This window comes from Orycteropus afer, unplaced genomic scaffold, assembly GCF_000298275.1.
Source record: "Orycteropus afer afer isolate SDZICR_OR568_19922 unplaced genomic scaffold, OryAfe1.0 scaffold00122, whole genome shotgun sequence".
Lineage (NCBI taxonomy): Eukaryota > Metazoa > Chordata > Mammalia > Tubulidentata > Orycteropodidae > Orycteropus > Orycteropus afer.
The window spans coordinates 6555941-6571669 of NW_006921709.1; the positions used below are offsets into that span (position 1 = coordinate 6555941).

General features: G+C 41.6%; 1 protein-coding gene across 1 annotated transcript in view; it reads left to right on the forward strand.

The window, feature by feature from the left end:
• Positions 1 to 821: 821 nt before the first annotated feature.
• ANKRD55 (ankyrin repeat domain 55) overlaps positions 822 to 15729 on the forward strand; it is a 231143-nt gene continuing 216235 nt past the window's right edge. Inside the window, exon 1 of the mRNA XM_007944167.2 lies at positions 822 to 879. Within this exon, the coding sequence (XP_007942358.1) occupies positions 822 to 879 (58 nt within the window). The remainder of the gene's footprint in view (positions 880 to 15729) is intronic.

A 15729-nucleotide genomic window follows, 5' to 3' on the forward strand; every position in this document is an offset into this window, starting at 1 on the left:
CATTTATTCAATTACTCCTTAAATGATGTACATTTGGGTGATTTTCATGTTTTGCCACCTGATACAGTGCTACAGTAGATACCCTTGTGACTGGACTGTTTTAACTTCATTGTCAAGATATTAAGGCTTGAAATATAATCTTTCAAATGCCACTTCCTTCCTCCTGCACTGTTATTCGGGGAATGAAGCTGAAAGGAAATGAAGATGAACTAGGAAGGTGGGTAATTACTCCATACAGCACATGGCCAGCCGCCTCCTGCTACAATATTTACGTTTTGTTCCATTGAGATGACACTGTGTGCTCACATGACCCAAATGCAGTTCTCCCTCCACCACGAGCAGAGCTGAATCCAAACTGCATTGGCAGCTCTGCACATGCTCCGTCTGGCCCTGTGAAGCCTCACTCACCCATTGAGATTTCTGTTGGTTTAAAGCAGCATTCTGGTAGCTGAAGATCCGTGACCTGGAGTGATTTCCTAGCCCAGATCCAAGGCAGGTTCCCTCCATCCTGAATACGGTTTTTGGGGTTTGGCTTTTGTTGTTGTTTTTGGGGAGGGAGAGAGTATAATACTTACATACAAGTGTAGCTGCTGAATGAGGCCATAAGAAGTAACTCTTCCCAGCAGGTATTACAGGAATAGCATTTACCTGTTTCTATGATTTGTCCTGACAACAACCTGCAGCTCGAATGCACACTTAATTTTCAAACAGAGGTCTTGGCAAATGACGCTGCTGCTGACTGTTGTGTTGACTGGAATGTGTGAGATGGTGTGTTTTCTCCTCTCTAGAGCCCTGATGCTTTTTTTCCATTCTGATGGTGAATGATGAGACAGGCAACCATGGATTTCAGCACCCCATCTGTGTTTGATCAACAAAAAGGTAGGTTTTTTCAGCTGCTTTGACACATCTTTTGGTTCTTAGCATCTTTAGTCCAGACGTAGGATTTGCAGTTGTAAGCAGAAAGAGAGAGTAGTGTGAGTGTGCGTACGGGTATGTGTCTGTGTGGAAAGAGGATTTCTATGTGAAAACAAAACTGTTCTAAATCTGCACTTGCAATTTGATAAACATTTGGAAGGGAAAAATAAGCTTATGGTCTGTCTTATTGAACAGCTCCTAACTACAAATTTTAAAAATTGCGTTTTAAGTGTACCAGCTACTTTGAACAGTATCATCTTTATTCTCATTAGTGCTTTTTTTTTCCTCAAAAATAATAATAAAAGAATTACAATAAGTAATATAAACAGAACAAATCATGTGTCTCTTTGCAGTCTATTAACCCCAGCTTTCCTGGCTATAGCTTCCTCTTGATTCCCTTCAGGATGCTGTCCATATTTGCACTGTGGTTAATACATTATCTCATCCAAGGTTGTATGATGACTTATCACTAGGTCATTATTTGCAGTAGCAGAATATATCTTCCTTACCCATAATTTCCAAAGTGAAGGTAATTTTCCACAGGAAGAGGTTGCTTCAAAATAGATCTATCCTTATAATAGCATTTATAAATGTGTGTACCTTTTGTATATGCAGTATGTATGTATATATACATATATGCAATACCTATGTGTAACTATGCATCTTTTCCATGTATATAGAGGAAATTTCCATTCTGTAACTGTAATATAAGAGTTTTTTAACCTTTTTGCAAATATCTGATACTAAAGCACTTTCTAGTCTCTGAATACTCATCCAGATCCTAAGTCCTTTGGTCATTTTACTTGTTTTGGCTACAACCTGAAAATGGTGATTTGTGAAAGCCTCCCTAAGAACATTCATTGCTTTTTTCTTTTTCCCTTTTCCTGCTTTAGGTCTCAATGTATTTATGAACCCTCAAACTACATTTTGTTTCACAGATGAATTTTTTAGCCCAGTGGGTTTCTAAAATATTAGATTTACATTTAGATTCCTGAGGAACCATATATATACATATACATACATATGTGTGTGTGTGTGTGTGTGTGTGTATAAAATTTGATCTTTAGGTGTTAACATATTTTGAAATGTGTGTGTGTGTGTGTGCCCTCAGAAAAAGCTGGTTCATACTGCATTTGGATATGTTCATCATAGGGAAGGTGATTGTCACAGCTGTGCCCATCACCATCCTCTTGTCTTTGTAAATTTTGTATCATCACTGATAACAATCAGCAAAAGTAGAAATCTCCTTAGAATCAAAGAGCTCATACAGGTTGAAAAATGATATTGTTGAGCTATGAAACTCAAAGAGGAGCACAATAGTATATTTTTAAAATGCTTTTGAGGACATTGGAACTAACCACAGAAGAGCTAGCCTTTTGTAATGAATTCATCTCTTCCAGTATTGTGCCTTCTAACAGGCTTGGGCCCAAAACATAGCTTTATTGATTTCCAGTATTTATTTTCTTATCACACCTTTCATTGGAGCAATCTATGACATTTCTTCCATCCTAGGCCCCACCCCATGTAAGTTAACACTCTCTGCCATCTCTACCTTTATCTCTTTTCTAGAGGTTCTGTGGTATGTTGGAAATAGCATGGGCTTCAGAATCTTACAGACCTAGGTCAGAATGGCAAATCAACTACTTCCTAGCTTTGTGATCTTGACAAGTTACCTAACATCTCTGGGTCTCAGTATTCTCAGCAATAAAATGGAGGGTGCTTACCTAACAGGTTGTTGTGAGGATTTAAAATGTGATGTTAAAAGCATCTGTCACCTGTTGCCTGATGTTCAATAAGTACTTGTAAATCATGGCTGATGTTGTTATTATTATTGCTTCCTTATTACTGCTGGAGTCCTTGGTGGTGCCAATGGTTAATGCATTTTGCTGCTAAATGCCAAAGCCCTGACAATCTACTTCTAATGAATCAGCCACTGAAAATGCTGTAGTGCTCAGTTCTGCTCTTCTACACTTGGAGTCACCATGAGTGGGAATGGGCTTAACAGCAACTGGATATTATTATAGCCACAGTAGACTGTGAGTTCCTCAAGTAAAAAAGACTATTCATCTCTCTTTGTCTGTGGTAGTTAAGGTTGTGTGTCAACTTCTCTGGGCCTGGTTGAGTGCCTGGGCAGCTGGATGTAGTTATTCCCCATGCTGAGATTGGCAATCACTTCCATGGTGCAGTCTGCTACAGCAGCTGAGTAGTTGCATTAGAGATGTCTGCTTCCAGTATAAAAGCAGCAGCTTTGAGGAAGGTATCTAGCTTTTTGGCATACTTGAACCCTGCATGTAGCCAAGTCATTGTTCAGCAGGCTGCCATGCCCTGCTGATCTTGGAACTTTTTCTGGACTTGAATTAGTGGCCTGCCATGTTTGGTAATATCGGGACTGTGCCTTTTTTACTTGTCGACCTTGGGTTTGTCAGCCTCAGCAACCAGCAGCTGCCTGAGTGAAGAAAAGCCTCCAGATTCAGTGGGCCGGTAGCAGAAGGCAGAGCTGAAGCCCAAGGTTGAGGGGCTTTCACCTAGCCCCTAGAGCCTGGCACTTTGAACTTGGACTTTTAACCTCTAAAACTGTAAGAGAATAAACTCCTGTTTGTTAAAGCCCTCCTATTTATGGTATATTCCTGTCAGAGCAGCACCAGGTAACCAAAACATTATCCAAATAAGGGGGTAGTTAATACTCATTTAATAAATATGTTTTTTTTTTTTTCTTTCAGAACTGCAGTGTACCATTTAGTGTAAGCCTTATAATAAAAATTAACTAAATGATACCTGTATAGTTCTATTATCTCATTAATTTTTGCACCTTCCTAAAAGCGTGTAAGGCTGTCAGTAGGTTAAGGCCATTAAATAGATTTTCAATATTGTTTTACTGGCTAAACCACAGTGAAATGACTTTCTCTAGACAAGTTGAATGTGGGGCTTTAGTATAGGGTTTTCCATGAATTATGTGTATCTGGAGAATCTAAACTATAGTGGCCATGTGCTTCACAAGCAGATATTGACAAAAGGTGTTACATCTGGAAGGACTTTGGAAGGCTGGTATGGTAATTCATTGGTTCTCAAACTTGGCTGTATATAAGAATCATCTGAGAAGCTTTAGAAATTATGGTGCCTAAATGCCTCAGAAGGAAGATTGGGCAGCCTACTTTCATAATGATACTGCCTCAGAAACCAAGGAGGGATTGCTATGAGTTGGATCCAACTTAACGGCAATGAGCTTGGTTTTTGGTTTTGAAAATTATGATTTAGAAAATTATAGTCTGCCCACTCCTGCAGAATCCAGTTTAATCAGCAGGTGTGTGGTCTGTGCAAAAAGGCAGGTTCCACTGTGTAGCAGTGAGACATCAGTGGTTCAGTCGTAGAATCCTCACCTTCCAGGCAAGAAACCAGGGTTCAATACCAGGCCAAGGCTTCTCATGCACAATCACGATCCACCCATCAGTGGAGACTTGAACGTTGCTGTGATGTTGAACAGGTTTCAGTGGAGCTTCCAAACTAAGAAGACTAGGAAGAAAGAAACCTCTTATAATCTACTTTTGAAAATCAGCCAGTGTGAACTTTATGGATCACAATGGTCCGATTTTCTCATCCAATCCATCTTCTAACCTTTCATATGGGAAAACTGAAGCCTAGAGAGAGAAAAAGATAGGCTCATTTCAATAATAACAACAATACAAGCTGAAAAGTAACAGAGAGAACTGAGACCCAGGTGTTCCAGCCTTCTATCAGCCAACAGAACTAAAAGAGCTTCCTTTTCCTTAGCAATCACTGGCCATAACACCTACTGGTGTGAGAATGGGCCTCAGGCAGTTTTGCTTAATGGCTTCCCCAGAGATTTGTTGGCCTTGTGTATTTGGGGAAATATGATGCACAATGGCTTCAGGGCTCCAGCCAGGTGTATTCAGTAGCCTAAATCCCCTGATGCTAATGAGGTTCTCATGGCTAATATTTTCAGAAGTAGATCACCAAGTCCTTCTTCCCAGTCTGTCTTAGTCTGGAAACTCCACTGACACCTGTCCACATGAGTGGCCCTGCTGGTATCTGAAATTCCAGTGGCATAGCTTCTAGCATCACAACAACACACAAGCCACCACAGTACGACAAACTGACAAGATACAGAAATCTTAGACACAAGGCTGGCAAGATTTCATCTCACTCACTTTGGACATGTTATCAGGAAGGACCAGTCTCTGGAGAAGGACATCATGTCTGGTAAATAGAGGCTCAGCCAAAAAGAGGAAGACTCTCAATGAGACAGAATAACACTGTGGCTGCAACGATGGGATCAAGCATAGCAATGATTGTGAAGATGGTGCAGGACCAGACAGTATTTCCTTCTGTTGTACATAGGGTTGCTATGAGTCAATCCAACTCAATGACGCCAAACAACAACATCTCTCAGCACGTTCCTCTGTTTCTCTTCAGCTAGAGGCAATAAAACATCCATCCCTATGCTAGGGGTTTGGTGATAGACAATTGTTCGAGTCCTATCTCAGCCCACTGATCAGTTGCATGATCTTGAAAAAACTAATTGAGCTCCCTTGGATTCCACCTCCTCGTTTGTAAAATGTGGATACATTTGTACATTCACTACATTGGTAGGAGGCTTCAAGATCAAGTTACCTGTTAGCAAAGGGCATCAGGGCTTTGTCTCTCGTTTGCTTTGTAAAATTGTGAGGGAGGAAGCCTAGATCTTTAGAACTCTCCTCTCCCGCTTTGTGCTTTTCATTATTCACCATAGCAACACCTCTTCAGGTCCCACGTGTTCTTCCTGGCTGTTTTCCCTCTCAAAGCCTACACATAGAAAAGGGCCTGTAGTAAAATAATTTACTACAGAGGCTCTAGTGAAGTTGAAACATTACATAACTGAAGGTATTTGCATTTTAAGCTTTGTCTCTAATTGTGGAAAGAACAGCTATGCTGTGCCTGAAGGAGTCCCAGGCCTCAAGAAGAAAATGGGGAAAGAAGGGTGGTTCCCAGGGCCTCCCCCGCCCATCTGTGTTGCTGAGAGTGAGGTTCTGCCAGAAACTAGGCTGAGCAGTGCATTTGCAGATGACCCTCAGAGGTTAGTTCTCTGAGGGCTGCCATGACAAATCACCACAAACAGAGTGGCTTAAAACAACAGAAATTTATTTCCACAGTTCTGAAGACCAGAACTCTGAAATCGAGGTGTCTACAGGGTTGCAGAAGAGCACTGATGATGCAATTGTTAAAGCACTTGGCTGCTAAAGCACTTGACCAAAAGGTCAGTGGTTTGAAAGATCAGTCACTCTGTGGGAGAAAAATGTGGGAGTCTGCTTTTATAAAGATTACAGCCTAGGAAATCCTATTCGGCAGTTCTACTCTGTCCTATCAGGGGACTATGAGTTAGAATTGACTAGACCACAAATGGTTTGGTTTGGTTTTGTACATGGTTGCACTCTTCCCATGGAGGCTCCATGGGAGAATACACATCATGACCCTTCCACTTCTGCCTGCTTGTGGTCATATCATTCTGATTTCTGCCTCCTCATGTGTCTGATTCAAAATTTTCCCTACATCTCTCTTATAAGGATGTGTGTGATTGCATTTCAAAGCCCATTCAGATAATCCAGAATAAACTCCTCTCAAAACCCTTAACTTAATTACATCTTTTCCACATGAGGAAATGTCCACTCTTTTGCCATAAAGTAATAATCACAGGTTTTGAGGATTGTTATCAGTCGGCCCAACTCATGGCAACCTCACGCACAATGGATCTGATCGTTGTGAGCCATAGGATTTTCATTGCCTGATTTTTTTGGAAGTAGATCACCAGATCTTTCTTCCTAGTCCATTTTAGTTTGGAAAGTCCACTGAAACCTGTTCAGCATCATAGCAACACACAGCCTCAACAGACAGACAATAGAATTTTGGTCTCCTGCATTGTTGTTATTGTTGTTAGGTGCTGTTGAGTTGGTGCCAACTCACAGCGACCTTATCTATAATAGAACAAAACACTGCCCAGCCTACACCATCTTCACAACCTTTGCTATGCTTGAGCCCATCGTCACAGCCACTGTGTCAATTCATCTTGTTAAGGGTTAGCCCCCTTTTCACTGATGCTCTGCCTTACCCAGAGTGATACCCTTCTCCAGGCACTGGTCCCTCTGACAGTGTGACCAAGACTAAGTCTGACAATTCTCACTTCTAAGGAGTATTTCAGCTATACTTCTTCCGAGACAGATTTGTTCATTCTTCTGGCAGTCTATGATATTTTCAGTATTCTTTGCCAATACCACAATTAAAAGAAATCAACTCTTTTTTGGTCTTTCTTGCTCACTGTCCAAATTTCACATGCGTATGAGGCTATTGAAAGTACCATGGCTTGGGTCAGGCACACCTTAGTCGTCAAAGTGACATCTTTGCTCTTTAACACTTTAAAGAGGTCTTTTGCAGCAGATACTCCCAGTGTCAAATATCTCCTGATTTCTTCACTGCTGCTTCCATGGACATTGATTGTAGATTCAAGTAAAATGAAATCCCTGACAGCTTCAATCTTTTCTTCATTTATTGTGATGTTTCTTATTGGATCAAGTTGTGAGAATTTTTGTTTTCTTTATGTTGCAGTGTAATCCATACTGAAGGCTGTAGACTTTGATTTTCATCAGTAAGTGCTTCAAGTCTTTTTTACTTTCAGCAAGCAAGGCTGTTTTGTCTGCATATCACAGGTTGTTAATGAGTCTTCCTCCAGTCCTGATGCTGTGTTCTTCACATAGTCTGGCTTCTTGGATTATTTGTTCAGCATACAGATTGAATAAGTATAGTGGAAAGGATACAACCCTAACAGACTCCCTTCTTAATTTTAAACCATGCAGTGTCCCCTTGTTCTGTTCAAACGACAGACTCCTGATGTAGGTAAAGGTTCCTCATGAGCACAATTAAGCATTCTGGAATTCCCATTCTTCTCAATGTTATCCATAATTTGTTATGATCCTGTTCTGGTTACCTAGTACTGCTCTGACAGGAATACACCACAAATGGGATGGCCTTAACAAACAGGAGTTTATCCTTACAATTTGGAGGCTTTAATAAGTCCAAGTTCAAAGTGCCAGGCTCTACGGGCTGGGTGAAAGCCCCTCAGCCTTGGGATCCAGCTCTGCTTCTGCTCCCGGCCCACTGTTTCCACATTTTAGGTATCTGTCAGAGTGGCACCCTGCTCTCTCAGTACCAAATTCTGTTCTGGTTACCTAGTGCTGTTCTGACAGGAATACAACACAAATAGGATGGCCTTAGCAAACAGGAGTTTATTCTTAAAATTTGGAGGCTTTAAATCCAAGTTCAAAGTGTCAGGCTCTAGGGGCTAGGTGAAAGCCCCTCAACCTTGGTGTCCAGCTCTGCCTCTGCTCTCGGCCCACTAGATCTAGAGGCGTTTCTTCACTCAGACAGCTGCAGGCTGGAAAACCCCAAGGTTGACAAGTAAAAAGGTACAGTCCTGATGTTACCAAACCACACGGCAGGCCATTAACTCAAGTCCATTGTAAGTCTCAAGGTTGGTGGAGCATGACAGGCTACTGAGCAATGACATGGCTACATGCAGGGTCCAAGCATGCCATAGGCTAGAGACCATTCTCAAAGCTTCTCCTTATATACAGGAAGCAGACCACAAACCCAAAGGCAACTACTCAGCTGCTCCCAGTAGATTCCACCATGAAGCTGATTACCAGTCTTATCATGGGGAATACTACATCCAGCTACCCAGCCACTCAACCAGGCCTAACCAAGTTGACACACAAACAAAACCACTACAGATCCACACAATCAAATGTCTTTGCATAGTCAATAAAAGACAAGTAAACATCTTTCTGGTATTATTTGCTTTCAACCAAGATCCATGTGACATCAGTCATGATATCTCATATTCCACACCCTCTTCTCAATCCAACTTGAGTTTCTGACAATTCCCTGTCAATATACTGCTGCAACTGTTTTTGAAATATCTTCTGCAAAACTTTACTTGTGTGTGGTATTAATGATATTGTTCAATAATTTCCATATTGTTTAGGATCACCTTTCTTTAGAATGGGCACAAATACAGTTCTCTTCCAGTCAGTTGGCAGGTAGCTGTTTTCCCAATTGGCATAAACAAATGAGCACTTCCAGCACTGCATCCATTTGTTGAAATATCTCAATAAGTACTATGCTACCAGAGCTCCCCAATAAGTAGAAGTAGTCTGTAAAATTTCTGGAAACTTGCCTTTCATCAATTCCTTCAGTGCAGCTTGGACTTCTTCCTTCAGTATCACTGGTCCTTGATCATATCCTGAAATAATTAAAGATCGACCAATTTCTTTTTGGCACAGACTGTATATTCCTTCCATCTTCTTTTGATGCTTCCTTCATCATTCAATATTTTGCCCATAGAATCCTTCAGTATTGCAACTCAAGGCTTGAATTTTTTTCTTCACTTCTTCAAACTTGAGAAAAGCTGATCCTATTCTTCCCTTTTGGTTTTCTAATTCTAAGTCTTTGCACATTTTATTATAATACTTTACTTTTCTTCTCAAGCTGCCCTTTGAAGTCTTGTTTAGCTATCAGACTTCATAATTTCTTCCATTAACTTTAACTACTCTCCATTCAAGAGCAAGTTTCAGAGTCTCTTCTGACATCTGTTTTGATGTTTTCTTCATTTCCTGTCTTTTTAATGACTTTTTTCTTTGCTTAAGCATGGTGTTCTTGATGTTATCTCTCAACTCATCTGGTCTTCAGTCACTGATGTTCAATGGGTGAAATTTATTCTTCTGATGTTCTCTAAATTCAGGTGGGATATATTTAAGGTCATATTTGGCTCTCATGGACTTGGTTTAATTTTCTTCAGCTTCACCTGAATTTACACATGAGCAATTGATGATCCCTTCCACAGTTGGGCCCCAGGCTTAGTTCTGACACATGATGTTATGCTTCTCCATGGTCTGTTTCCATATATGTAGTTTATTTGATTCTTGTGTATTCCATCTGGCCAGGTCTACGTATATAGTCACTGTTTATGTTGTTGAAAAATGTTATTTGCAATGAATAAGTCATTGGTCTTGCCAAACTCTATCATGTGGTCTTTGGCATTATTTCTTTCACCAAGGCCATATTTTCTAATTATCAAAGTTTTTCTCTACCTCCAACTTTCACATTGCAATCACCAGTGATTATCAATCCATCTATTTTTTTAAAATTTTGTATTTTAAGAGTTTGTTTTACGTTCAACATTACGTGTACATTTAGTTTCACTCCCCATTTACCATCCCCAGCCCTAATCCAGTCTCCTTCCCTCCCTGCCCAGTAACCCTCCCCCCTGTTTGCCTCATAGTTACGCACTCCTGTGTGTCCTGCATTTCTGCCATGCGAATGTTGCCTGTCTGGTGTCCTATGGTTGATCTTGATTCCACGTTTGGTCTATTTCAGACTACAGAAGTTTGTAAAAATCTTCAGTTTCTTCATCTTTGGCTTTAGTGATTGGTGGATAAATTTGAATAATATCAGTATTAACTGGTGTTCCTTACAAACCAGAAAAAAACAAACTCACTGCCATTAAGTCAGATCCAACCCATAGCAACCCCTCCTTGGGTTTCTGAGGTGGTGTCTCTACAGAAGTAGATTGCCCAATCTTCCTTCCGAGGAGTGACTGGTGGATTTGAACTGCCAGCCTTCTGGTTAGCAGTCATATGCCTGAGGCATTATGCCACCAGAGCTCCTAGGTCTTCCTTACAGAGGTACAGATATTATCTTATCAATGACGGCATTGTGTTTTAAGATAGATATTGAAATGTTCTTTTTGATGACAAATGTGATGCATTCCTCTTCTATTTGCCATTCCTAGCATAGTAGACCATATGATTGTTCAATTCAAAATGGCCAATATGAATCCATTTCAGCCCACTAATGCCTAGGATATCTGTCTTTATGTGTTTCATTTTATTTTTGGCAACTTCCAGTTTTCCTAGATTCACACTTCATATATTCCATACTCCAATTATTAATGAATGTTTGAGTTGATTCTTCTTATTTTGAGTTATACTACATCAACAAATGTAGGTCCTAAATACTTTAGTCCATCCACATCATTAATGTTGGCTCGACTCTAAGGAGGAATCTCTTCCCCAGTCATATTTTGAATGCCTTCAACCCTGAGGGGCTCATCATCTGGCACTATATCAGATGATTTTTAGCTGCTGTTTAGAAAGTTTTCCAGTAATAGACAAGACAGTGTTTCATTGCTATTAATAAGGTTTTCAGTGGTCAATTTTTTGGAGGTTTACTTCTGTAAAGATTTATAACTTTGTCCTATAGTGTCACCCTTCTTTCAAGTTTGTGTTAGTCTGGAAGCTTCACTGAAACCTGTCCACCATGGGTGACCCTACTAGTATTTGAAATATCAGTGGTATAGTTTCCAGCATCACAGCAACACCCAAGCTCTCCTGCATCGAAGGTGAAAATTCTACCACTGAACTTCCACTTTCCCTCTGGGGACTAGGAACCAGATGTCTATGGGACTACCATTCAATTCACTATATACAGTGAATAGAGGTTAAATAACAAGTCTCTTCTCAGGAAGCATACAACTTTGTGACTTATTTTTTGGTAATATCCATCTGTGTTAGGCTGGGTTCTCTAGAGAAGTAAAACCAGTAAAGCTTATATATACATATAGAGAAAGAGAAATTTATCTTAGGAAAATGGCTCACACACTGATAGAAGTTCGCAAGTTCCAAGTTCTTGGATCAAACGTTAAGCTGGAGGCTTTTCCTGATTCACGCAGCTGTAGGTGTTGACAAGCTCAGGGTTGGCAGGCAGTATACTGGCTGTTGACTCCAATGAATGACAAATCCAAGATCTCCAAGCTGAATGGTGGATTGTTTGCTCATGGACAGTTGTAGGCAGCACAACAGGATCCTGATCCACAGAAGAGTGTCTCTTTTCCCAGGATGTCCACAAATATACTAGAAGCAGGCCACACCTCTAGAGAAACTCCCTTTCAATGGATTGGCCGCTCAAAACATATACATCTGACCCCATCATGGGAATAACCCACATTATAATTGCTTAAACCACACAGAATTGTGGTCCAGCCAAGTTGACACACAGCTCCAACAATCACAGCCCACCCCTTGTCAACTTGGCAGTTGTACACATCTTCTTAACCATATATAACCTCTAAATAAGGACAATTTTAAAGTCATATTTGCACCTAACATGATATGCTAACACATGTACAACCAAAACACATTAACCTAATTTACATTTCATGGTTCATAACAGAAGAAAACAAAAATATTTGGTGCACATATACAATGAAGAAATAAAACAATCACAGTCCCTGTTTCTGCAACTGATCACGTGGTTGTAGCTGATATTCAGAACTACCTTCTTCTATCACCCATTCTATATTTCCCTTGCCCTCAGCAAGCACCTCAGCTGGTCGTGGTTCTTTGCCTGGTGGTATGACCTTCATACCTGAAAGGTCTGGGACATTAGTAGTCATATCAGAATTGGGTTGCTATAATTTTCCTTTGACTTTAATCAGAGGGCATTGCAGTGCTAAGAGACATCCTAAAGAATCTCCTGTATTCCAGATATATTCTGCTATATCTCCATTATGTAAAGCCAATCCAATTTCCCCTTGGTAATCAGGATCTATCACACCAGATAGTACAGTAACGTCCTTCTTTGTCTGTTGATCCAGAGGCATGAGGAAGCCAAAATGGCCGGGTGGCATTCTTAATTTCCAGTTCAATGCAATCAGTATTGTGTCTCCAGGTGAGAGTGTTCCTGCTTTTGGAACTAAGATCTCCACATCCACAGAGCATAAGGTAGCAGGGACAGGAAGCAAAAATTTTTTGAGTGGTTCATTAGGGGTAATAGTGAGTGATTCCACTCCCATTTCCACCCCTTGGTTCTTGGACCCATGAATCCTAGCTATTGGAGAAAAAACACCATATATTGGATGTTGGTTTAGAGCATATACAGCCTCCTGGAGAACATTGTCCCAACCCTTCAAAGTATTGCACCTAGCTGTAATTGTGTTTTCAGTAGGCCATTCCATCGTTCTATCAAGCCACGTGCTTCTGGATGATGGGGAACATGGTAAGACAAGTGAATTCCATGAGCATGGGCCCATTGCCGCACTTCATTTGCTGTGAAGTGAGTCCCTTGATCTGAAGCAGTGTGATCCACTTGATCTGATCCACTGTGTGGGATACCATGACAGTGGATAAGGCATTCTGTAAGTCCATGGATGGTAATTTTGGGCAGAAGCATTGCGTGAGGGAAGGCAAATCCATATCCAGAATAAGTGTCTATTCCAGTAAGAACACAATGCTGTCCTTTCCATGATGGAAGTGGTCCAGTGTAATCAACTTGCCCCACGGTTGCTGGCTGATCACCTCGAGGAATGGTTCTATGTCGCGGACTCAGTGTTAGTCTCTACTGCTGCCAGATGGGGCACTCAGCAGTGGCAGTAGCCAAATCAGCCTTGGTAAGTGGGAGTCCATGTTGCTGAGCCCATGCATAACCTCCATCCCTGCCACCATGACCACTTTGTTCATGAGTCCATTGAGCAATGACAGGAGTAGCTGGGGAAAGGGATGGCTAGTTTCCACTGAATGTGTCATCCTATCTACCTGATTGCTAAAGTCTTCCTCTGCTGAGGTCACCTTTTGGTGAGCATTCACATGAGACACAAATATCTTTACTCATTTGGCCCATTCAGAGAGACTTATCCACATACATCTTCCCCATACATCCTTGTCACTAATTTCCCAATCATGCTACTTCCAAGTCCCGGACCATCCAGCCAAGCCATTAGCCACAGCTCATGAATCTGTATACAATTGACATCTGGCCATTTCTCATTCCATGCAAAGTGAACAGCCATAGGCATGACTCAAAGTTCTGCCCATTGGGAGGATTTTCCTTCACCACTGTCCTTCAAGGAAGTCCCCGGAAGGGGCAACAGTGTCATTGCTGTCCACTTTTGAGTGGTGCCTGCATATTACACAGAACCATCTGTAAACCAGGCACGAGTTTTCTCTTCCTCAGTCAACTGATCATAAGGAACTCCCCATGAGGCCATAGGTGCAGACTAAGAGAGAGAAAGTAATGTGACTGGAGTGGAGACCATAGGCATTTGGGGCACTTCCTTATGCAATTTACTTGTGCCTTCAGGTCCTGCTCAAGCCCAATCTCTGATATACCACTTACATTTAATGCTGGCATGCTGCTGTGCATGTCCAACTTTATGACTCTGTGGGTCAGACAACACCCAGTTCATTATGGGCAGCTTAGGCCTTGTAATGACTTGGAGGGCCATGGTTAGGCGTTCAGTCTCAACTAAAGCCCAGTAACAAGCTAAAAGTTGTTTATTTAAAGGAGAGTAGTTATCTGCAGAGGATGGCAGGGCTTTGCTCCCAAATCCCAAGGGTCTGCATTGCAATTCACCAATAGGGACCTGCCAAAGACTCCAAACAGCATCTCTATCTACTACAGACACTTCAAGCACCATTGGATCAGCCATATCATATAGCCCAAGTAGCAGAGCAGCCTGCACGGCAGCCTGAACCTGTTGCAGAGCCTTCTGTTGTTCTGGACCCCACTCAAAACTAGCAGTTTTCCAAGTTACTTGATAAATAGGCCACAACAACACACTCAAATGAGGGATATGTTGCCTCCAAAATCCAAAGAGGCCCATCAGATGTTGTGCCTCCATTTTAGTTGTGAGGGAATCCAGATACAATAATTTATCCTTCACTTTAGTAGGAATATCTCAACATACCCCACACCATTGGACCCCTTAGAAATTTCACTGAGGTGGAATGTGCCTGATTTTTGTTGGGTTAATTTCCCAACTTCTAGCATGGATATGTCTCCCCAATAAGTACAGAGTCATCAATACTTCTTCCTTACTAGGTCCAATCAGCATAATGTCATCAATATAATGGACTAGTGTGATGTCTTGTGAAAGAGAAAGCCGATCAAGATCGCTACAGACTAAACTATAACATAGTGCTGGCGAGTTGATATAGTTCTGAGGAAGCACTGTGAAAGTATATTGTTGGCCTTCCCAGCTGAAGGCTAACTGCTTCTGATGGTCCTTTGAAATTGGTATTGAGAAAAAGGCATTGGCCAGATCATTAGCTGCACACCAAGTTCCAGGAGATGTGCTGATTTGCTCAAGCAATGAAATCACATCAAGAACAGCAGCTGCAATTGGAGTCACCACCTGCTTAAGTTTACAATAATCTACTGTCAATCTCCAAGATTCACCTGTTTTTGCACAGGCCAAATAGGCAAATTAAATGGGGATGTGGTGGGAAGACAGCCGCAGGGATCCAGGTGAGGAGAGGAACTCAGGCACACCCAAAGCAACAGGGTAGGAAAGCAGGAGAAAGGGGATAAAAAAAGCCAGGAACTCGGACAGAGGAGCAGTCAGCTGCAAGGATCTAGGTGAGGAGAGGAACTCAGGCACACCCAAAGCAGCAGGGCAGGAGAGTGGGAGAAAGGGGACTATAAGGCCTAAGATTCTGGACAGAGGAGGAGTCAGCTGCAGGGACCCAGGTAAGGGTGGTATGAGAGGTTTCCAAAAGGGAGAGAAACTTGTCTGTCAGTTTGTCCTACCATGGTGATGTGTTGATGTGAGTTTTGAGGCTGAGCCACTGGTGTTTCTAACCCAGCGGGATGCACATGGTGCACAGGTATCAGCCCAGCTTACAGACTGAGACAGACTAGGAAGAAGGAAGAGGCCATCCCCTTCTCAAATAATTGGTCAGGGAAAACCTTATGAATAGCAAAGAAACACTGTTT